The 25802-nt window shown below is 33.5% G+C and overlaps 1 protein-coding gene across 1 annotated transcript in view; it reads right to left on the reverse strand.

The window, feature by feature from the left end:
• Positions 1 to 6300: 6300 nt before the first annotated feature.
• LOC132756601 (uncharacterized) overlaps positions 6301 to 25802 on the reverse strand; it is a 44161-nt gene continuing 24659 nt past the window's right edge. The window contains exons 5-13 of the mRNA XM_060747716.1: positions 22691 to 23845; positions 22284 to 22415; positions 21956 to 21994; positions 19737 to 19873; positions 18232 to 18250; positions 15801 to 15929; positions 15254 to 15544; positions 14763 to 14810; positions 6301 to 7932 (exon numbers count right to left, since the gene is read on the reverse strand). Of these exons, the coding sequence (XP_060603699.1) occupies positions 7721 to 7932; positions 14763 to 14810; positions 15254 to 15544; positions 15801 to 15929; positions 18232 to 18250; positions 19737 to 19873; positions 21956 to 21994; positions 22284 to 22415; positions 22691 to 23845 (2162 nt within the window). The 3' untranslated portion in view covers positions 6301 to 7720. The remainder of the gene's footprint in view (positions 7933 to 14762; positions 14811 to 15253; positions 15545 to 15800; positions 15930 to 18231; positions 18251 to 19736; positions 19874 to 21955; positions 21995 to 22283; positions 22416 to 22690; positions 23846 to 25802) is intronic.

Raw genomic sequence — 25802 nt, forward strand, 5'->3', positions numbered from 1 at the left:
AGGACAGTAATTATGTGGCTACTCTATTGTTCTCTCTATTGTTCTTTTTAGCCACGCAAAAGAAAATAGCCACATAAAAGCATTACGGAATGAATGACATCAAAGAGAACCTATTGTCCCTCTAGCCACATAATTACTCTCCTGTGAGTGCGGACTGACGGACAGACGGACAGACGGACGGAGGGTAAACCTAAAGTCCCCTCCGGTAAACCGGTAGGGGACTAAAGAGTGGTACTGCTACTGCATTACCCAGTACTTTTGGTTTTGATAAAAATAGCATCAATTTTTCTAATAAAATAAAGCTGTAAAGATAATTTGCTGCAATATTCCTTCAAATGTTAACATAGTAGTCATCATAAAAAGCACCAAAGACTTTAAGTAAAAATTAAATTAAGATAAACAGACTAAATAACTCTTTACCCTAAAATATCCTTATTAAAATCTTTTATTACTTTGTATTTACTAGTAAAAGAGCAAATAAACACTAATTTATTTCTTCAATTCTAATTAATCCCATTTCAAGTGAAAAAAGTGATATTGTTAGCACCATAAAAAGTTGTTATTTACTTTGGTATAAATTGAACAGAGGTGTGAAAGGCGACAAAAGACTGTTGTGTTTTAAATGAAAGATGTTTGCATTGTATTTATACAGTTGACTGGTTAATAAACAATTAGATATGACATGAATATATGTTGTATATATTGTTTGTAAAAAGTATGTTAAAACTATAAAGTTGTAAATATGTTATGTTAACTTTAAAGTAAATTATGATTTTATTTCTTTGCTGAATAATATTTGCAATTATTTGTTTGACACTGTATTTATTCAAACTTTGATGAATATATAAAAGTAATGGTACTGATACTTAATTACTTCACTAAAAAAAGTACTGGTACTGCAGTACCGAGCTAAAATCTAGTACTGGTACTGGTAATGGTACTGCAAAATTTGCCAAGTACTGGTACTGGTACTTAAGTACTACACCCTTAGTACTGATGCAGCTCTGGCAATAACTAAACAATTATGCAGGGTAGAGTTATCGTTCTTGTGCACTGCACTCTTCCTCAATGAGATTCATCCACCTATGAAGTTTCAAGTTGATACCTCAAATACTTTTTGTGATAAGCTCCGGACAAAATAGTATGAAAAAGAACAAAGGGCAATAACTCAAAAATTGTACAGGGAAGAGTTATCATTCTTGTGCACAGCATTCCTCCTCAATTAAATCTATCCACCTATGACATTTCATGTTGACATCTCAAACACTTTTGAGTTATGCTCCACTCGGGTGAAAAATTAGGTATGAAAAATAACAAAGGGCAATAACTCAAAAATTATGAAAGGTAGAGTTATCATTCTTGTGCACTGCACACCTCCTGAGTGAGATCTATGCACCTATGAAGTTTCATTTTGATGTCTCAAAAGCTTTTTGAGTTATGCTCTGGACGAAAATTAATTTTGAAAAATAACAAAGGGCAATAACTCAAAAATAATGCAGGGTAGAGTTATCATTCTTGTGCACTGCACTCCTCCTCAATGAGATCCATCCACCTATGAAGTTTCAAGTTGATACCTCAAATACTTTTTGAGATAAGCTCTGGACAAAATAGCATGAAAAAGAACAAAGGGCAATAACTCAAAAATTGTATAGGGAAGAGTTATCATTCTTGCGCACAACATTCCTCCTCAATAAGATCTATCCAACTATGACATTTCATGTTGATATCTCAAAAACTTTTTGAGTTTTGCTCCACTCGGGTGAAAAATTAAGTATGAAAAATAACAAAGGGCAATAACTCAAAAATTATGAAAGGTAGAGTTATCATTCTTGTGCACTGCACACCTCCTGAGTGAGATATATGCACCTAAGAAGTTTCATGTTGATATCTCATAGGCTTTTGGAGTTATGCTCTGGACAAAAATCAATTTTGAAAAATAACAAAGGGCAATAACTCAAAAATTATGCAGGGTAGAGTTATCATTCTTGTGCACTGCACTCCTCCTCAATGAGGTCTATCCACCTGTGAAGTTTCAAGTTGATAACTCAAATACTTTTAGAGATATGCTCCGGACAAAAATGTCGGACGGAAGGAAGGTCGGACGGACGGAGACTATTTCTATATCCCCAGCCGCCTTTTCGGCGGGGGATAATAAATATACTTCTTAATTTGTAAACTTTGAATGTTACCTTCTAAAACTAAAGATTTTTATTACTATTATTAAAAGGCAAGGCTAGTCTTGCTATGAGCCTCTGTCAAATTTACTTAATATATACAGTTACAAACAATAACAAATAATATTCAACATACACAAGCAATTCAAACACTGAAGAAAATAGAATATAAGCAAAAGAAAACAAATAATCTAAATGAGTAAGAATGCATTAAAGAACAATTTTCTAACATGAATGTCTGTAAATTGTTTTATCCTCATAAAACATATGGTAATGAATTGAATTTATTCAGTGTCATATTTTTTCTAGTTCAGTGCATCCCAAAAGGATTTTCTGCTATTATTTATATACAGTAGCTTGCACTTTCCTGTATCGTCCATAAACAGGCTCATTCAAATCTTACCCTGCAACATTCTTAATTTTCTGTTTTGGATCTCTAAAGACTCTATGAAACAGATGGACCTGAAATAACTTGAAACTAAAATAACAAGATACTTGCATTTCTTATAAATACATGGACATCTAGCATTATACACTTCAAAATCATTTAGTATAGTGTTTGAAAACTCAATTTAATGAAACAAAACAATTGTTGAAATTTATGCAGCATTTTAACAAATTTTGATTGTCAATTTTGCACATTCTGTCAACAATGGCATACATAAAGCACTTTTTTGTCAAACAAACAAACAAAATGTGTTTGTCAAATAGTTTACATCTTTAAAAACAAAAATTAATATGACAATAAAACACATAGATTTCCTTTGCAATAACATCGTTATACAAGTATAAATTACTTATTAAACAAATCACAATAATCAAACAAATAAAGACTCACAGTCAGCAAGTTTTTTTCAGGTTGTTTAAGTCACATCAAATCACACTTGGATAAATTATGTTCAAATTATATATTTGAAAATAATTGTAATTGCTACACAGACTTTTTTAAATCATTTACACACAAAGATAATAAAATGTATCATTTTAAACTCTATACACTACAGGTAAACTCAGTAAAAGAAGAAAATATCCCAATATCAAAGTCACAAAATATCAAACCATCAATAACGCTTATAAATATTTTCTATATAAAGCCAAAGTAAACATTTCCAATCATTAGGACACTTTAACATAGAACTGACATTAACACTCACCATAAATAAATGTTATTCTGTGTTAATTAGGATACTTGGTCATACTTTTTTTTTAATTATCATTATAATCAAGACACATTTATTAATTGATATGATGAGACATTGTACACAATCAAACATAAACTTCACATTATCACATAAATAACAAATCAATCAGGAAGTTTCATAAAATGTTCAGGGCTCCAGAAAACTAAAGAAGAATAGTGACAAAAATTAAAGCATTCAAACAAATGTTACAGAAAAAAAACCTAAAACTTTCTAAAAATTTTCTAAGCAAGATCAAGCAATTGATATGAATACGACGATGTACGCTCAGACAAAAATCAGCTTGTATGTGAGATATGTATGTAACTGACATGTATATAACTGATACACTACACTTGTGTTTGCTATGCTGATTTAAATGATGAACAATTAGTACAACAGTTACTGTACCCAGTTAAAACTTGGAACTGCCAACAATGTAATGTAATCAGACGTTGCCTACCTGGGTCAATACCAGAGACTGAGCTTTATTTTACCATTCATTACACAAATCACCTGTATATTCTCTTTTAAATGCTTCACATTAAATACTTATCAGATTCAGATACAATTTTACCCTCATATTTTATCATCTTTAGGTCATATATTACAACTGTAAATATTCCATAGAAAACATCATGCTCCTGTCTCCAATATATATCCAGGCTTGAATGTCCAACTATTCCAAATGATATGTTGGCCTTCAATTATAGTACATTGTAATTTATCAGTGGAACAGTTCCAAATTAAACACAGCAAAAGTCCACAACAGAACTTCAGGAGGAAGAAGGTCAGGTGTACCCAAATAACTGTACTAAACGTCACAGTAGCTAAATATACCAACAAAATAAATTTAAGGTTTTCAAATTCTTCACAAATCTCAATAATGGCCCACATACTCAAAACAACTAAATGCCTTCAATGTTAGGTTTAAGAATCTAGTAAGGTGAGAATAATTTGTATAGCACTGACTGGTTCTCAGTTTTGTTCTATTTTATCCAACAAAATAGTAATTAGATATACATGTATATAAAACAAGATGGTCATGATGGCTTTCACTCACCCAAGATGCATTGTTAGAAAATGTCACTATTCTTCAATACAACTAGAACTGTGTCCAAAGGACACGGATGCCCCCACTGACAACATATATATGGTATATAGTGAAAAAAATCAACAAAGGGCCATAATTCTGTTAAATTTGGTCGCAGCAAAAATTCCTTCCTATTCTTCCATCTACACATTAAGGTTGTTCATCCCTGGAAGTTTAAGCAAAATCTGCCATCCGGTTTAAGAGGAGTTGTGTTCACAAGATTTCGGGACGTACGGACGTGCCACTTAAATGGACTAAGGGGCCATTTCTTTTGTCATTTTCTTTTGTTTAATAGAGGGCCATGGCCCCTTATTCTATTGCTACGGAATGAACTCTATTGTTCTCTTTTGTTCTGTTTACAGTTAGATGGCCCCCTATCCCTATTTGGTTGCTTGGACAGACATACGGACGGACGGACAGACAAGTGCAACGCTATATGCTCCCCACTTTGTGGGGGCATAAAAAACAGTAATAAGGTGAGCTGCATAACTTTTAAAACATTTAAACATGCCAAATAACAAAACTTTGGGCATTTTAACTTCACACAAGAAGACATCAATGCATTTCACTATGTAAGTCTAAGTGACTCCCAAGACTGAACCTTTTTTGACCCCAGGTGCATGATTTTTGTCACTTCTGTAAAAGACCTAAAAGCAATGCAACATGCCAAAAAAGACCAAGATCTAGGCATTGCAGTTTCACACAAGAACTTTTTCTTCTTGTTTGGCACCAAACAGTTAGGTCATACAGTGACCTACCAGCTATTCTGGTGGAGGACAACATCACTAGTGTCCCTCAAGCACAAATGGACACAAATGGTAGCTCACTCAGTAATTTTTAAATTACATTATCAAAAGTAAATTTTTAGCTCCTGTGAAATACTTATGTATCAGACTGGAACTATTTATGTAACTTTTGTAAAGATCCACTTATAGATAATTCTTGTGAAGTTTGGAAAGGTTTTGAATGAGATTTAAAGAAATTGTGGATGATGACAAACAACATCAGCTTGGGCAGTCAGCTTGCCATCACTATAAAAACAAGCAAATTCGTTGAATTTATATCCCCCGCCGAGTACTGGTTATTATTAACACAACAACTGAAGACATAAGGCTTTATTTATATATTAATCATGGCATAAACAGTAATATTTTTTTAACTTGATAAATATTCAGGGCAATAACAGAGCCATAACTTTGTGTTAAATAGTAAAATCTGGAAATGCCAATGAGATGTATGCATACTACATAACTAATCAAGGGCCATAAATCTGAGTTATAAGTATCTGACTGGAACAAGGCGACTGTATGCACATCTCCTCTTAGTATCCCATAAAGTTTCATTGAATTCCAGCCAGTAGTAGCAGAGAAGTAGCGAGGAAACAAATATTTTTCTATATGGATACTGCATAACTAATCAAGGGCCATAACTCTGAGTTAAAGTGTCTGACCGGAACAAGCCAACGATATGCGCATCTCCTCTTGGTATTGAAGGTTCCCATAAAGTTTCGTTGAATTCCAGCCAGTAGTTGCAGAGAAGTAGTGCGGAAACGATTTTTACTCTATATGCATACTACATAACTAATCAAGGGCCATAACTCTGAGTTAAAGGGTCTGACCGGAACAAGCCGACGATATGCGCATCTCCTCTTGATATTGATGATTCCCATAAAGTTTCGTTGAATTCCAGCCAGTAGTTGCAGAGAACTACTCCCGAAACGATTTTTACTCCATATGCATATTGGATTATTAATCAAGGGCCATAACTCTGAGTTAAAGTGTCTGACAGGAACAAGCCGACGATATGCGCATCTCCTCTTGGTATTGATGATTCCCATAAAGTTTCGTTGAATTCCAGCCAGTAGAACTTTGCAGAGAAGTAGTGCGGAAACGATTTTACTCTATATGCATACTACATAACTAATCAAGGGCCATAACTCTGAATTAAAGGGTCGGACCGGAACAAGCCGACGATATGCGTATCTCCTCTTGATATTGATGATTCCCATAAAGTTTCGTTGAATTCCAGCCAGTAGTTGCAGAGAACTACTCCGGAAACGAAATTCCGACGGACAGATGGATGGACGGACGGACGGACGGAAGGACGGACGGACAACGCCAAAACTATATCCCCCTCCCGATTCCATCGGCGGGGGATAAAAACTGCAGTGCTCATACACAATTTTCAATTGTAGTGGAAAATAATGCACATTGATGTCTGACTTTGTAATGAAAAGTGGGTAGAACATGGATTTGAAACAAGATGGCCATGATGGCCCTGAGGTTGCTCAACTATATAAAGGCACCCAGAGCTGGGCTGTTTAAACCCCAGGGCTTTTATTTGAACAAACTTGGAAGACACCCATTAGAAGATGTTTCACGATGTTAAGTTTTTACTACACACATATAATGAAAAACAACGATCTACCCCCCCCCCCCCCCAATTTTAATCCAAGGGCTTTTATTAGACATCAATAAGAAGATGTTTCATGCTAAACATCTAAGCTCTAGCTCATTGGGTTTTTTCAAAGAAGATTTTATAAGTTTTTGCTATACACATATTAGGAAAATCAACCCCCGGGGCGGGGCCAATTTTGACCCCGGGGCTTTTATTTGAACAAACTTGGTAGACACCCATTAGAAAATGTTTCATGCTAAAGGTCTTAGCTTTAGCTCTTTGAGTTCTTTAAAAGAAGATTTTTTAAGTTTTTACTATATGGATATAGGGAAAATCAATAACCCCCTGGGGTGGGGCCAATTTTGACCCTAGGGCTTTTATTTGAACAAACTTGGTAGACACTCATTAGAACATGTTTCATGCTAAATATCTTAGCTCTAGCTCTTTGGGTTCTTTAAAAGAAGATTTTTTAAGTTTTTTCTTTCCGTTGCCATGGCAACCAGAGTTCTGCATGGAATTAAATTCTTTGAACATTTTTAAAGGTGACCACCAAAGGAACATTCCTGTGAAATTTGGATGAAATTGGCTTAGTGGTTTATGAGGAGATGTCATTTAAAGTAAAAGTTTAAGGACAGACGGACGCCGGACGGACGACAGACGCCGGACGGACGCCGGATGAAAAGCGATCACAAAAGCTCACCCTGTCACTTTGTGACAGGTGAGCTAAAAAGAACAAAGCAATATTTCAACACTTCATAGAACTCACTTCTCAATTACTGTTTACAGTTTACACCATGTACATGTTAAGAAAACACGATAAACTTTCTGTAGCGATTATCAATAGTATTCCAACTATGTTAACATTAAGATATCGTAACTTATGACATATATGTTCTAACTGTGCCCTTAACAAGTGCTCTACAAATAGGACATTTTCTCATGGCTGGAGCACAATCGGCACAGGTAACTAAATGCCCGCAAGGCAAAAACACAATACAAACTGTGTTATCTAAACAAACTTTACATAATGTTTGCTCCTTTAACTCTTCATTCTCCTTCTTTATGGCCTTTGGATCCTCTTGGGACTCATCTGAAGAAGAAAGTAGTTAGAATTATCATTTTATCTTTAAAATCAGTATTAGTGAGCTCTCTTATTGGTGATCATGTTAGACTATATAGCTATTTAATACCGATATACACTGCCCAACTGATAAATTATTAAACATAATGCACTGAATTTACTTGCATTTAAAATTACAATACATAGATAAAATTTTGTTAATTTACAGAATTGTGCATCATTTACATAACTTTGCAATATATGATATATCTTCTGTGCTAACAATGATGCATTAATAATATACAATATCTGAATTTACAGTACATAACAAGATTGTATTTGTGAAATACAACACTAAATAGTAGTGTAGGAACAGATTTTTTTTGTGTTTCTATACAATTGAAAATTGTCATAATGCATAGATTCCTGACCTATCTAATTCTTATTATCAGATTAGTGGTTAAATCTACTACTGAATTTGGTGGTGAAGGTCATATTTCACACAACCTAAATTTCATGACTACATCAAAGGACAACAGAGTACGACACTTTGTCAAAATCTAGGTCAGCTGATATCAAAGTTCACTTTACATCTTAATCTGTGCACATGGTTCAAATTTCATAGCTGTACATCAAAGGACAAGAAAGTAGGTCACATCATCAAAATCTAGGTCACCTGATATCAAAGTTCAATTATACAACTAAAACTGTGCACATGGTCATAATTCCATTGCAGTAGATCACTGTAACCTTGGGCAAGGCAAAATTTTGACCCAATTCAGAACAAACTTGATACAGGTTCACCAAACAACATTTCATGTCAAATATCTAAGCTGTAGCTTTCTCAAATTCAGAAATTCAGTTTCTGTTTTTACTATGTGTACATAATGCGAATCACTGCACCCGGGCAGGGCCAATTTTGACACCAGGGGAAAAATTTGAACAACTTAGGTAGAGGACCTATAGATGATATTATATTGCAAACATCAAAGCTCTATGCATTTGTCAATTCAGAGAATAAGATTTTTCAAGTTTTTACTTTATACTATCGCCTCTGGGGCAGGGCAATTTTAACACTAGGGACATAATTAAAACAACTTTAGTAGAGGAACCATAGGTGATATTGTATACCAAATATCAAAGCACTAAGCCTTGTACCTTAACAGAAGAAGATTTTTTAATTTTTTTACTATAATTATGAACAAAGTGAAATTCAATGACCCCCGGGGTGGGGCCAATTTTGACCACAGGGCTATAATTTGTACAATCTTGCTAGAGGTTCACTACACATTGTTTCATGCAAAATATCTTAACTCTAGCCTTTGTAAATTTTGAGAAGATAATTTTTTTAGTTTTTACTATAAACATATAAGGAAAACCTATTGCCACCAGGGTGGGTCTAATTTTGACACTAGAGGCAAAATTTGAACAACTTTGGTAGAGTACCTATAGATGATATCATTTAACAAATATTAAAGATCTAAGCCTTGTACCTTCAGAAAATAAGATTTTTTATTTTTTACTATATGTATATATTGAAAATCAATGACCCCCGGGGTGGGGTCAATTTTGACCCCAGGGCTATAATTTGAACAATCTTGCTAGCGGTTCACTTCACAATGTTTCATGCAAAATATCCAACCTGTAGCATTTGTCAATTGCTCGGAGAATTTTTTTTTAAGTTTTAACAATAAGTTTTTACTATATACATATAAGGAAAATCAATGACCCCAGGGGCGGGTCCAATTAGACCCCAGGGCTATAATTTGAACAATCTGGGTAGAGGTTTTTCAGACAATGCCTTATGCAAAATATGTAAGCTCTAGGCCTTTTGGGTCTTTACAAGAAAGTATTTAAAGTTTTTACTATATGTACATATACTGAAAATCAATGACCCCCGGGGCGGGGCACATTTTGACCCCAGGGCTAAAATTTGAACAATGTTGGTAAGGGTCTACCAGACAACACCTTATGCAAAATATCTAAGCTCTAGGCCTTTTTTGTCTTTACAAGAAGGTATTTTAAGTTTTTACTACATGTACATATAGTAAAATCAATGACCCCCGGGGCGGCCCGAATTTGACCCCAGGGCTATAATTTGAACAATCTTGGTAGAGGTCTACCAGACAATGCCTTATGCTAAATATCTAAGCTTTAGGCCTTTTGGGTCTTTACAAGAAGAATTTTTAAAATTTATTCTGATAATTCCTTTTGGTTGCCATGGCAACCAGATTTCTGCATGGAATGAAATTCTTTCAACAACTTTGAAAGCCCTTCACCCAAGTACCAATCCTGCCAGATTGGTTAAAATTGGACAAGTGGTTTTTCCCTATATAATCTATAGAACACACACACAAACAAACACACAAGGTGAATCGCTATATGCCACCGCATCGCAGATGCTGGGGTGGCATAATAAAAGATCAGAGTAGGAATATGTCAATGCAGTTGAGTCTAGTGAATTTGGTGGTGAAGGTCATATTTCAGACAGCCTAAACTTTATGACTACATCAAAGGACAACACAGTGAGACACTTTGTCAAAATCTAGGTCAGCTGGTATCAAAGTTCACTTTACATCTTAATCTGTGCACATGGTTCAAATTTCATAGCTGTACATCAAAGGACAAGAAAGTAGGTCACTGTCCACTTGGGCAAGGCATAATTTTGACCAAAGGGTTTAATTCAAAACAATCATGATACAGGTTCAGCAAACAACATTTCATGTCAAATATCTAAGCTGTAGCTTTCTCCAATTCAGAAAACATTTGTTTTAGTTTCTGTTTTTACAATGTGTATACAATGAGAATCAATACCCCATTTTGACACCAGGGGAAAAATTTGAACAACTTTGGTGGAGGACCTATAGATGATATATAGCAAATATCAAAGCTCTATGCCTTGTACCTTCAGACAAGAAGATTTTTTAATTTTTAACTGTATGTTCATAGTGAATATCAATGACTCCCGGAGCGGGCCAATTTTGACACTGGGCTATACATCTGTAATTTGAACAAGCTTGGTAGAGGTTCACTTCCCAAAGTCTCATGCCAAATATTTAACCTCCAGCCATTGTCAATTCAGAGAAGATTTTTCAAGTTTTTACTTTATACATTTAAGGAAACTATCACCTCTAGGGCAGGACAATTTTAACACTAGGGGCATAATTAAACAACTTTAGTAGAGGACCCATAGATGATATAATTTACAAAATATCAAAGCTCTAAGCCTTGTACCTTCAGACAAGAAGATTTTTTAATTGTTTACTATATGTATATAGTGAAAATCAATGACCCCTGGGGGTGGGGCCAATATTGACCCTCGGGCTATAATTTGTTCAATCTTGCTAGAGGATCACTACACAATATTTCATGCAAAATATCTAACCTCTAGCCTTTGTCAATTTAGAGAAGACAATTTTTAAAGTTTTTACTAAATACATATAAGGAAAACCTATGATCCCCAGGGAGGGGCTAATTTTGACACTACACGCAAAATTTGAACAACTTTGGTAGAATACCTATAGATGATATCATTTAACAAATATTAAAGCTCTAAGTAAGCACCTTCAGGCAATAAGATTTTTTTATTTTTTACTATATGTATATAGGGAAAATCAATGACTCCTGGGATTGGGCCAATTTTGACCCTAAGGCTTTAATTTGAACATTCTTGCTAGAGGTTCACTACACAATGTTTCATGCAAAATATCTTACCTCTAGCCTTTGTCAATTTAGAGAAGACTATTTTAAAAGTTTTTACTTTATACATATAAGGAAAACCTATGACCACTGGGGCAGGGCTGATTTTGACACATACCACATATAACACCTCTAAGCCTTGTACCTTCATACAAGAAGGTATTTTAAGTTTTTACTATATGTACATATAGTGAAAATCAATGACCCCGGGGCAGGGACGATTTTGACCCCAGGGCTATAATTTGTCTACCAAACAATGCCTTATGCAAAATATCTAAGCTCTAGGCCTTTTGGGTTTTTACAAGAAGATTTTTTAAATTTATTCTTATAATTCCTTTTGGTTGCCATGGCAACCAGATTTCTGCATGGAATAAAATTCTTTGAACAAATTTGGAAGCCCTTCACCCAAGGATCAATCCTGCCCAGTTTGGTTGAAATTGGACAACTGGTTTTTCACAAAAAGATTTTTTAAGTTCACTTTATGACCTATAGAACGCACATGCACGCACACACGCACGCACACATACATACATACATGGATACATACAAACACACACACAGGTGAATCGCTACATGCCACCGCATCGCAGATGCATACATGCCATATTTTCAGCCACACAGATAGGGGGATTTGGCTTTAAAAAGCAGGGGATTTGGACCAAAAGTAGGGGGATTTTTAAGCAAGCACAAACCAGTCGTAATCTTAAAACGATGCAAACATTTAATTAAATTTCCCCCATTTTATTATGAAAATGAACATTTCTACAAGATCATTTGATATTTTCAAGTTTTAACATACATGACTGTGAAAGAATAATATGTAAACAATTGCAAATAAACATAGGTACTTTAAATATTTGATGTAAATAAAATAAGAATCCCTGTAAAACAAATATAATTAATTGCATGTTTATCATATAAAATACATTTTTATATCAGATATATATTGAATCATTTTAGTACAAATAACTTGAATTTGATGCATTCAAAATCATTAAAATAAATATACTTTAACAGCCAAAGATTTTTCTCTTTAAATGAAAGGTATCAACATTTTCACGGAGAATTTTTGTAGCCTTAGAAAGGTGAAATAAAAAAATGCTGTCTTAAAAATTTTCCGTTGACACTTCATAAACAGTAAAAAAAAATCTGACACAAATCTTAATCCAGTTTACTCAGTAATCATTATGTACTTCACACCTCAATTTGTTAACACACATCGATTGCCTTATATGGCAGTAGGGAGTCTAGACACTACGTCACTTGATACCTGTATGTACATGTAAACTGTGTAATTGATGCAGAGTTGTGTAAAGGTTTTTTGGAGTGTACTGACTACTGGATAATAATTGGACCTAATTATTTTGGCCCTTTGGGTGTTAAAACAGGTATTATTTATTATTTATCTGATTGAAACGGATTTTTACCTCTTTCAATCCCTCCTCAGTGTTTGTTGCTTACTGTGAGACAAAGCTAGTTTATATTATTTTTGCAACAACATAGATCACAGTTACATAAAAAATAATAGTTTCAAACATTGCTAATCTGTGATTCTTTGAGATTCTATTGCCTGATCATTATTTTTTTATCTGCACTTATCAACTTCAAAGACCCAATGCCGACAACAAACTCAAGGCGGGGTTACATAGCCCAACAAAAATTGATACGTCACACATTCAGTATCGGACGCTGTCATTGGTTAAGCACCTGCAATACTGACACTGATTGACAGGTTTATCAAAGGAGAATTTGTTATTCCTTGACAGCTGAAGTGTGTCGGAGTAACTAACAATACAATTATCCGTTAGACCCCTGCTGTTTAATGGGGAAATATTACTTCAGGCATATATAGTTGTAAAAGTTGTTTAAGTCTATTGTTTAATTATGTTTATTGGTAAAAATGATGCTTTAATTTTTTTGTTGGTTGAATTTTTGAAAATCGGGGGATTTCGATCCCACGGCGGGAGATCGGGAGACATGGTCGAAAATCGGGGGTTTTTGTCCCCCGGCGGGGGATATGGCATGTATGCAGATGGGGCGGTGGCATAAAAAGTTCAATTATAATATAAATATATTTCTATATTGGTATCAAGAAAGCACTTAAATGTTCAACATTTTTGCACCACATAATATGCATGTGACCATTTCAATAAAAGTTACACAGAAATTTCTAATGGAAAAGATAACAATCTGAAATCTTAAGCCAATCCCTTCAGTAACAAAAATGAAAAGAGCAAAAATTATATAACCTTTTAAGTAAATTTTAAATTCAAAGAGGAAATAGCTTTTGAAATAAAGATGCTAGAGTTTTGAATCTTGTCATATATGATATGACAAAGAACAATTATCTTAAGTGTAAAATAGAAACCATTTATGATTACAAAGATCATAGTTTAAAGAAATTATAACAATTTTCAAATAAATTCAAAATGGAGATTTTGAAGTGCACGATCTAGACTTGTAAATCTTATCACATAATTATGATGTAGGTGTTTATAACAAAAATATATTTGAAGTTTGAAGAAATAAAAAAGTAACCAAAAAGAAAGGAAAATTCTAAGTTTTAAGGGGAGATAATGCTGGAAATATTGACGCTAAACTTAAAAACCTTCTTATGTTATTAAGATATGGGAATGATATCAAACTTTGAAGTCAGAAGTTAATACCTTGAGAAATAAAAAAGTCATAGTAAAAAAAATATTTTACTGCACAAAAACTTCAATCTGAAATCTGGACACAGACCCCTGGGTGAGTATGGCAGCTCTCCATATACTTTGTAAGTCAAGGTAAAGAAACATCAATTAGCTAGTGTGAGAGGAAATAATCAACAAACATCAAACAAGCTCTATAAGGATAATCAACTGTCAGATCAAACACTGATTCTCTTTAACAAAATTCTCTTCCTATTGCTTAAACAGGTAACACAACTGATTTTTTCATTTCTATTTTGTCCAGAAAATAAATGACAAAATTTGATAAATCTTATATTTGTCCAAAAATATATCCTAGAGTGTTTCACTGCTATAGTCTGTAAAGTCATCAGGTTTTAGTACAAAAATATTGAGATGTTAACAAAAAGCTATCTTAGAACTATGGTTAAATAGAAGATAGGAAGAAACTATTTAAGAGATTCACTGCCATCAAAACAACCAAACACTTACCTTTGTCCTCTTTACCTTTGTCCTCTTTACCTTTGTCCTCTTTTTTCTCTGTCAAACATAGTTACAGTGTATTAACAAATTTTTGTTGTCAATTGATAAAATATGTAAGTTAACACAATGTTGTAAAACTTTATCATTTCTAATTTGTGAAATTCATCAGCACACTTGATGGTCTCTCTAGTAAATATCAATGGCAGAAATTTGTAACAATGATAAATGATTTAAGAAAACTTCTGAAGGGCAGTGACAATAAGGATGCATTATTGAAGTTAAAACAAGAGATTATAGTAATATTACAGCAGTTACATCTTTTAAATGCTAGTGACAAGTGACAAAAGATCCTAGTTAAACTAACACAACATAATTGTATTGTAACTTTCTAGCTTTCTCCTTGAAGTGAATATATAGCTAGAATTAGCAATGCGTCAAACCATTAACTTTCTTCCTCGGATAAAACAGATATAATGATGTAAAAACAAACAATATTATACCTTTGCTTTTGTTTTCTTTAGATGCATCAAATTTTCCTGGCTTCTTTTCTGCCTTACTTTTAGTTTTAGCTTCTTTACTTTCTCCAGGTTTGGTTATTTCTGGTTTACCTGTTCGAGTTTTGACTTGTACTGCTGTTGCTGTGTTTGTTGTTGTTGTAGCAGTAGCTTGTGCTACTGTTGCTGAGCTTGTTATTGTAGCAGTAGCTTGTGGTGCAGATTGTGAACGATTCTCTGATTCCTCGATCTCTAAAACCTTTTCCATAAGAAGTTGAGCAGTGATATTTGTATCACCTGGAAAATATACAAATCTTGGTCTCTTATGTCACATCAGGATATAATTTTTACTTTACCATGTTACATAGTATAGCGGTGAACTTATTCCTTTACCTCTGTCATTAACAAATGAAAACATATGACCATTAAATTTCACTTCAACCCTAGCAAGATACGAAGTGTCATGGAATAATAATGTTTTTAGGCTTGAAAATCAGGTTCATATTGAATAGTTTGTTTGTGTTGCTTTTTTTATAGTAAAAAAACATCATACCATTTTGTTTTAAAATTTCTTCTATGGATTTTTTAATTAATCTTGGCTGATATCCCATTTCCAGTACACTCTGGGCAGCATCAGACAGTAAAAGTCTCTCTATTTCTTGTGACTGCAGTTGGTTCTGTCCTAGATATAAGAGAAAACACATGGATCATCAATCAAAGTTATATAACAAGACCCCTCCTAAGGCGGGACAATAAACAGGGCAGGGGCAGGGGGGGGATACACCTGATGTCAAATTTACACAGTTTCATGGACAAAAATATGCCTTATAGAAAGGCAACAACAACAAAGTTGATGACTTTTTTATCAGATGTAAAAGAACAAAAAACAGTCCTATATTTTAACGTTACAAATTAACACATTAGTGCACATTATGACTTGATTAATTGTTGGAAAAAAAGATCAATTGCAATTAACTGACTGCAAAGAAAAAAAATTTGGCAAGCGTTATCATATTTCATATTGACATGCAAAACATAAACACATTTAGTGAAATCCTTTTACAGTTATTCTGTGAAAACTAATAATTTCACACAAAAAATGAAAAGGGGACATAACAAGTTGATTGCAATGAAAATTGAACATAACTTTTGTTTTGATACAACATCATAAATAATATGCTTAATATCAAAGCACAGAAGGCACTGAATTTGTTTGGGTCTCAGAATGTCAGAAAGGTGAAGGTTGTGAGATTATAAACCAATTTGTTTTTGTATAGTGCCACTAATGCTATTTCTAGTGTTATAACTGTAGTAAATTGGCTATAAGACTAATTGATTTATTTGGCTTAAACAAATTAAAAAAAGAAAGAAAAAAAGTTGCTTTAACTGTGATTAGAACTCCAGACCTCTCGCTTCCAAAAAGAGCGTGTAAACCCCTCGACCAGAGAACAGCTTGATGAAAAACAACTTCATTCTAAATTAGGGTTAGTAACCTTTATTTATTTTGATATATTTTGTTCACAGTAAACCTGTTGTTTAACACTGATGTAAATAATCATGGAGCTTAATATAAGCATGTATATCTATAAAGAATAGCACAATAATAGAAATCTTCGACCAATCGGGAACTATTTTTTCTTCCCCGAGAAAGCGCCTGTAATTTGACAATCTTTATGCAGTGATCTCCCTTTAAATTTTTGGGCGTTGGTGTAACTGTTTCAATGAGTTTTGACTACTTTAGGTTTTTGCAAATAAGCACATCAGGATCTGAAATTTCGTTACCATTATTTGTTTGGTCTAAAGACCTAAACAGATAATAAACCAAATCAGTGAAATGCTTTAAAAGTAAATCTGCTAAAACTTAAAATTTCACTAAAAAAAATATTGTTTAAAAATCAGCATAATTATTAATGATGAGTTGATTGCAGCAAAAATCAGACTTGAGCTGAGTTTTAAAATCATATACTTACATACCAAATATAAACACAATCACTTAAATTCTTCAAAAGTTATGCTGATGAAACCAAATGTCTACAAACAAATTGATGAACCCACAGACATGTGACCAAAATAGGTTAAGAGGGTATTTTTGTTTTGTTATTATTTTATGTTTAACAGAGGGCCAATGGCCCCTTATTCTATTGTCCAAGAATGAACGCTTGTTTCTTTTGGTTGATAGTTGTGTTTAAAGTTAGATGGCCCCCTTACCCTATTTTGGTAGTGCGGGCAGACAACTCCATACCATAATAGGTCTTTGGGCATATAAACTACTGTATTATGCTTCGCTAGCTTTCATATGCAAGTAAATAGATCTTAACTTCAGTCAAATGAAATAAGTCAACTGCCAACAAAAAAGACTTATAAACAATTCAGGAGTATTTTTACCTACATTATTTCACAGCCATGGCTCTATCATTTCATGACAAAAAAAAAAAATCAACAACAACAAAAAATGTAAAGTTTTATCAATTACCAGGAAAATTAAAAGATTGACAAATACATTACACACTATGCTTAACAATGAAACTGCTATCTGGCTGAAATTAGATCTCCCCATGTTTTTCATGTAGATTTGAGCATGACCAACCTTAGTTGGCCTTCTGTCTATTTCTAACTTCAAAAGACTTATTTCAAGCCAAAGAATCAAGTCGTACATTACAGAGAGTCAATTGACTAAAGACATTGAAGTGTATTAAAAATTATTTGAAATAAAATTAAGGGAAATAATTACAAAACTAAACTTTAGAGTTATAATTCTTGGTAGAGATAGAAAATAATAATGTATGTTCTAGTTGCTATCTAATAATAATGTATGTTCTAGTTGCCATCTATCTATATTAAAAGAGTTTCCAATCAATACCTTAGAAAATTTTAAAGTTATGCACCAGACAAAAATGTAGAATGGAAGTACATACAGATGAACACTATTACCATATCACTAATGGCAGAGAAAACAGCTGTAATATTTTATATTTTCTACTTACCACTGGGGTTAGCTTCATTCTACAAAAACACAAAATGAAAATCCTTTATTTCTTTACTTAAACATATCATACAATCACCATACAAGAAATTACATTTTCTATTATTTGTCTATATTTTCAGATTTAGATACTGTAAATCCGGTATTTTTCGCGATGTTTTAATTTTTGCTATTATTCGCAAATCGGCTGCGTCCCGAATTCAAGATGCCGCATCAATTTCATAACATAACATACATTATAAAAATAAATCTGATAATATTTTTTTTTGAATTGTGATTAAGTTTGAAAATAAATACAATAACTAATTACAAAATAATTTATATGTGCAATGTTTTATTTACATCATAATAAAGATATGAAAGTTTACCAACAGATTTTTGCAATTCCTTTTTCCTCATGAGTACATGTATATCAAACACAAAAAGCTAAAAAAAAAATCCGACAATATCCACAAACTTTGTACTTTACAGACAAAGGTGAACACATTCTAGTATTATGTAGATAACAACAGATTTACGGTAAAACAGTGATCAAAGGACAATTTTCGTTCTGTATATTAAGTTTTATAAACAAGTCTATTACACCTTGTTACAAACATTTAACATTTTATCAAATATGCTATTTACGAACAATAAGCAAATTTGACAAACGATTAGAAAAACCGTTCATAATAAGTCAATTACATGTACGTAGGTACAATGTGTATGAAATATATAAATAAAAAAAATTGTCTCTAATAAATACCATTAACGTTTACCGTGTATAAGTGTGGCACAATATGGATATTAACGTAAATCATCCTGTTATATCGCGAATATAAATTTCTGACCCTGCCATCGCGAATTCATGAATACGCAAAATAACCAGGCGGTAGGGTTTTCGCGAAATAAAGATCACACGAATATAAAGTGATTTACAGTAGTATAAATTTAATGTTGTGATAATAAAGCTTTAAAGTAAAACACAAAATATCCCTGCATGTATTACCCGACACATGTATTATCCAACACAAATGAGCTCCTTGCTAAAACCAGCTACAATATTATTTGTATTTAAGGATACCAGTGCATATCAGTGATCATTCTGTGTTCATGTTATCAACCTATTCTGCTACAATTCTTTACTAGACTTGTCTACCTACCATTTCACCTTCAACTATTTTAGACATAAACTATCATAATGATTATAACATGCCACTTGATCTGACTAAAACACAGCTAATGTCTTATAATGAGACAAATAACTTTGTATAACTGAGCCAACTTGACCCTATTTATCCTATATTCACACAATGGTATGTTCCATGCAAGTATATAAAATATCTATAAATATATGAATACAAAATGAGACAATTGTTTAAATGAAGGACTGAAGGAAAAACAAATCAGACTATACATTATCTTTTTCTGTGAAGCTTACAAAAATATAATTAGTTAAAAGCATATAAATCTTGAAGTTGACAACCATACAAAATGTATGTAAAGAACATAAAAATTGCTACTAACATCTTGAGAATATTGTACAGCTAACTGGACAAGGTTCACAAACTCTTCTCCTTTCTTCTGTTTGACAAATACACAGTTCTTGGACCACCGAGCATGCTCTATCCAAGGGTCATCTTCTGCTGTCCAATGACGCAATCCTACATAAAAACATGTACACAACTTGAAATATACAACCATTTCATACAACAAGGTCATATACCACAGACCAGTAAATATTCTGACACATATATTTGTATAACATGAACTAATATATAACAGACACATGTGAAAATTGCTGATGTCAATTGTTAGGAAGGCCTTCCCTCCAAAGCAATAGCAGACAATATGATGATTTACCCTATCCTGCTGAAAAAATCAAATAGTACATGTAAATGCTTCACACTTTGAGTCAATGTATTTTTATCTTTTTTGGTGCCAAAAGAGAACTATTTTATTGACCCAGACAGACTGAAGGTACAAAAAAGTGACAGAGGCAACAAAGTAAATATAATCTAGCAATTCAACAATATATGTTTACTTCAAAATTGAAATACAAGCAGAGACAATAATGAACAAGTCATTTCTAATAGGAAGATTATCTTCATCTTGGACATGTACATGGCTATCATTCATTGTGAAAGACATGATACCACTTTATGTTTCAGTGTCTCAGTGAATAACAGCAGTGAGAACAAGATTGCATTTGTAAAAAATGCCATGCCAACGCACAAATACAACACTAAATAGTAATGTACGAAAACATTTTTTTTGTTTCTATACAGATTGCCATAATGCATAGATCACTTTCCTATCTGTTATTATCAGATTAGTACCTTCAGACAATAAGATTTTTAATTTAAATTTTACTTTTTGACATAGTGACTGAAAATCAATGATCCCCAGGGTCGGGGCCAATTTTGACCCCAGGGCTATAATTTGTACAATCTTGCTAGAGATTCAGTACACAATGTTTCATGCAAAATAATTAACCTCTAGCCTTTGTCAATTTAGAGAAGATGATTTTTTTTTAAAGTTTTTACTATATACATACTGCGAATTCACTTATATTCGTGGGCATGAAATTTCGTGGTTTTATCAAAACCGGCATTTTCGTGGGTTCTTAAATTCGTGGATTTTCGTTTTCTTGTTAAAAAAAATTCAGTAACCTAATGCAAAGTAATCTTAAACTTAATCACCGAACATTTTTACTTACAACATGTACATATCTTTACTTGTCACACAGCGGTTGTCAAAGGTAGTATAAGGAAAACCTATGACCCCCGGGGCGGGGCTAATTTTGAAACTAGAGGCAAAATTTGAACAACTTTGGTAGACTACCTATAGATGATATCATATAACAAATATTAAAGCTGTAAGCCTTGCATCTTCAGAGAATAAGATTTTTTGATTTTTTTTACTATATGTACATATTGAGAAGATGATTTTTTAAGTTTTTACTATATACATATCAGGAAAGCCTATGACCCCCTGGGTGGGGCTGATTTTGACACTAGAGGCAAAATTTGAACAACTTTGGTTAAGTACTTATAGATAATAACACATATTAAATATCACACCTCTAAGCCTAGTACCTTCAGACAAGAAGTATTTTAAGTTTTTACTATATGTACATATAGTGAAAATCAATGACCCCTGGGGCAGGGCCGATTTGGACCTCAGGGTTATAATTTGAACAATCTTGGTGGACACCAGGCAATGCCTTATGCAAAATATCTAAGCTCTAGGCCTTTTGGGTCTTTACAAGAAGATTTTTTAAATTTATTCTAATAATTCCTTTTGGTTGCCATGGCAACCAGATTTCTGCATGGAATGAAATTCTTTGAACAATTTTGGAAGCCCTTCACCCAAGGATCAATCCTGCTAAGTTTGGTTGATATTGGACTAGTGGTTTTTCACAAGGACTAGTGGTTTTTCACAAGAATACTTTTTAAGTTCACTATATAATCTATATAACATACACAAACAAACACACACACACACAGGTGAATCGCTATATGCCACCGCATCGCAGATCGCATAAAAGTGTTATATCAAAACACAGTTAAATTTGAAGAAATTAATACAAACTCACCAGTATACATGAATAATACTTATTCCCCTTACCATCCCAAATAAGAAACAAAATGTGATTCTGTTACACACATTTCATAATTGATAAATAATTTTTGTTAAGTTTAAAGATCTAAATATATGTTACTCAAATAACTTAGATGCCTTACCAATGCCACAATAGAAACATCGGACACAATCTCCAAAACCTGAAATTAAAAAATGACAACTAACCTTTATTTCATATTCTTAGTAAATTTTACAACATTTCACTCAATAACTATTAACCATTAACCTGCAGACATTGAAATATTTTAGCCTTTGCACCAGTACAGAACCAGGTCTGCAACTCAGCAATATTTGTATTTTGAAATCCTCTAAACTTTAAATTGACAGCTAAAAATACAAATAGACAGATGAAGAATGTAAACCATTCATATGGGAAATGCATAATCTGAAGACACAAATGTTGAGAATTATCCGAGACAAAGAACTTACCAGCATAGAAGAAGCCTGCATCAGCAAGTACCTCTGGTGTATGGCTGGATGTATCAGGCCATGTACTATAACTAGCTTCTCTAGCTGTCTTTGTAGCATACTGAGAATGCTTAGGTATAGCTGTATTTATACCTGTTAAAGTATAACAATAGATTCCTTCCATTAATATTAACAGCATTCTTAAAGCTATGAAATTATTTTCTTATTTTTGGGTTAGCTATTTTATCCTTAAAATTGTCTGTTTAATGAGGAAAGCTTCATAAAACAAGTCTATGTTTAGATAAATCTGTAAGTAAAAAAATCCATTTGTTGATTTTTTAAAAAACAAATTAAAATGACCATGACTTTGATTATAAATTAACCTTTTCTTACAATAATTCATAATGTATGATTAATAATTTTCTAACCAAGTGCATTTGTCCCTGATTCATTAGGTCTGTTTGGTTGTTGTGATGCTGGAGTACGAATTCTCTCAGGAGCCCAGTCATTATTAACATCTTCACTGACCTGAGGTCTTTCTATAGGTTCAGGTATCTCCATAATAGCCATTAATTCTTTACTGTATGGTCCAAAGTACTGCACTGGTACATTCACTTCTTCATTTTTTCTCAAGAACTTACAGCTTGGGTTAATTCTCTCATGAATTTTCTTAGGGTTATCTTCTGCTGTCCAATTATATCTACGAATTCCACAACAATAGCAGACAACACCATCACCATCTGATGCATAATAAAAACCAGCTTCAGCTAACTTGATTAGATATGGTTTGTCTTCCTTCGGATAGCTACGTAAGGTACAGAAACGAAGAAGTTCATACCTCATAGAGATGTGTGGTGTGGGTGGTGTTCCTGCAGCAATTAGGTCAATAATTTCCATTATAGGTTCAAAATTTGTAAGGTGTGCAACTGTTAAATCTATTTCAGGTACTGGTAGCTGATTTATTGGCAACCATGTTATTCCTCTCAGTAACATTGTGTCATCAAAGGCCTCTTCTTGCAATGTGCAGTCAATTTTCTTCTTTGGCGATTCTTCTACATTCACTTTATATTTCAGATTGAAAAAGATATCATTGTTTTGATTTATTTCCCATGGCTTTGAACTTGCACCTTGAACAACTTTGACATCACACTGCTCTTCAGATTGTAACAATTGATTTGGAACAACTTGCACTCTAAGCTTTCGCACTGAATTACAGTCATATCCTCGAACCGGACAATGAGTTGATAATCGGTATGACCTGTGAATATCTCTGGATACAGAACCACTACTTTCCCTATTGTTGTTCCCTAACTTAACACCAAATCCATTTTCAAGAGACCCTATCAATACTTTTTGATTATTTAACTCTTCATTCTCGGTTGAAGTAAATTCTGTTGTATATCTAGAACTATGAATTTCAATAAAGTTATTTGTATCTGTAACAATGTCTTCTTCTTCAAATGTTTTATGTTCTGAATCATTATATTGAAATATAAACTCAACATCATGGGAGAATTCCTTTTGCATATTTGATTTATATTTTTCTTGCATACACAAAAACAATCCAAAGGAAGTTGGTAAGTCTACAAAATACAAACAAAAAAAACACAATACTAAATATATCAGTAAACTAAAATTAGAAAGTGTGGATAATTTGTAAAACACAATAAACTAGAAATGTGTCCATAGGACACAGTTGCCCCCACTCTCCACTGACGTACTGCAGGACAGTATGACAGAGGGACAGACAAAAGGAATTCTATATGACTTCCCATACCCTTAAGTGGTTGGGGGAAAAAAAACGACATCCAACTTTTCCAATGTTGATATCTTGATTTTTCCCAACTGTAGATGCATAGCTACACGTGCTGACCAACATTTCTGTAAAGTTTCATAACTATAGGTCAAATACTTTATAGCTATGCATCACACAATTTTAAAATTGCAAATTTATACTAAGCCAAGGGCAATAACCCTATTGAAGCTTAATTAATCCACATGCGAACCCCACAACTTAACATGCTGATCAACACTCCTGTAAAGTTTCTCGATCACTTTTAGAGATACACATGACACAACATTTTGGAACAGTTTTTATCTAAGTAAATATACAAGCAAACCCCCAGGTGCTTAACTACACATGCTGACAAACATTTCTGTAAAGTTTAATGACTCTAGGTCAAATAATTTTTTGGCTATGCACAATGCAAGTTGAAAATTGCGAATTCTAACAAAGTCAAGGTTAATAACTGTAGAAATAATTAATAAATCTACAAGCAAAAGCCGGTGCACAACTTCAAATGCTGATCAATATTTCTATAAATTGTTAAGACTCAAGGTCAAATACTTTTCGGGCATGACAGAATTTGAAAAATGCATATTTTTACTAAGTGAAGGGCAATAACTTTACAAATACTGAATAAATCCACACGAAAACCCAAAGGTGCACAACTACAAGTGCTGACCAACATTTCTGTAAAGTTTCATGACTCTAAGTCAAATACCTTTTGGGCTACGCTTGACACAAGTTGAAAATAGCAAATTTTTAATAAGGCAAGGGCAATAAGTCTGACAAAACTAGATAAATCCACAAGCAAAATCCTAGGTGCACAACTTCACATGCTGATTAACATTTCGGGTCTAGCTCAAGCACTCTTAGAGGTGCATGCCACACAACATGAGAACAGACAAACAGAAGCACAGACAGACGGACAAGGGCAAATCCTAATCCCCCCATTTGAAGGGGGGGGGGGGGGGGGCACAAAAATTTGCTGAAAGCTTCAATCTTGTTATACACACAATCCCTTCTGCAATTAACATTAATACATTGTAAATGACATTGTAGGGGCGTCTGTGGCCGAGTGGTTAAGGTCGTTGACTTCAAACCACTTGCCCCTCACCTCTGTGGGTTCGAATCCCGACAGGGACTTTGGATTCTTTCATGTGAGGAAGCTATCCAGCTAGCTTACGGAATGTTGGTGGTTCTACTCAGGTACCCATTGTCTGAAATAATGCACGGAGGGGCACCTGAGGTCTTCCCCCACCAGTAAAGCTGGAACGTCGTGATATGACCTATACTGTGTCGATGTGATGTAAAACCCAACACGAACAAACAAACAAATGATATTGTAGTGGAAAGGCAAGGGATCATTGTATAAATATGTAAATATGAACAAAGATAATATATTTCATTCAATACTCTATTTTCAGTTATATGGTGACTCCAGCTTTTATAGGTTTTGAGAAAGGTATCTGGTGCACTTCTAGTATAAGCTTTTACAACTAGAACTATCACTAAATGTGATTAATACCCCCACAAGACTGCTTCCCAAATGAGGATATTACTAGTAACAGAATACCTTGTAAAAGAATTGAAATATAGAGTTATGGTTGTGGGCAATTAAAGATAGTTGTGGTTCTAATATGTTGCATTTCCTTTCAATATGGTTGGCCATTGATGAAGTTTTATTGAATAACTCTGTAATAAGTCCAGAAAGACAAGGAAAAGGAAAAAAGGGCAATAACTCTATAAATACAGAA

This window comes from Ruditapes philippinarum, unplaced genomic scaffold (assembly GCF_026571515.1).
Source record: "Ruditapes philippinarum isolate M1 unplaced genomic scaffold, ASM2657151v2 ctg1324_1_1_1_1, whole genome shotgun sequence".
Taxonomy (NCBI): domain Eukaryota; kingdom Metazoa; phylum Mollusca; class Bivalvia; order Venerida; family Veneridae; genus Ruditapes; species Ruditapes philippinarum.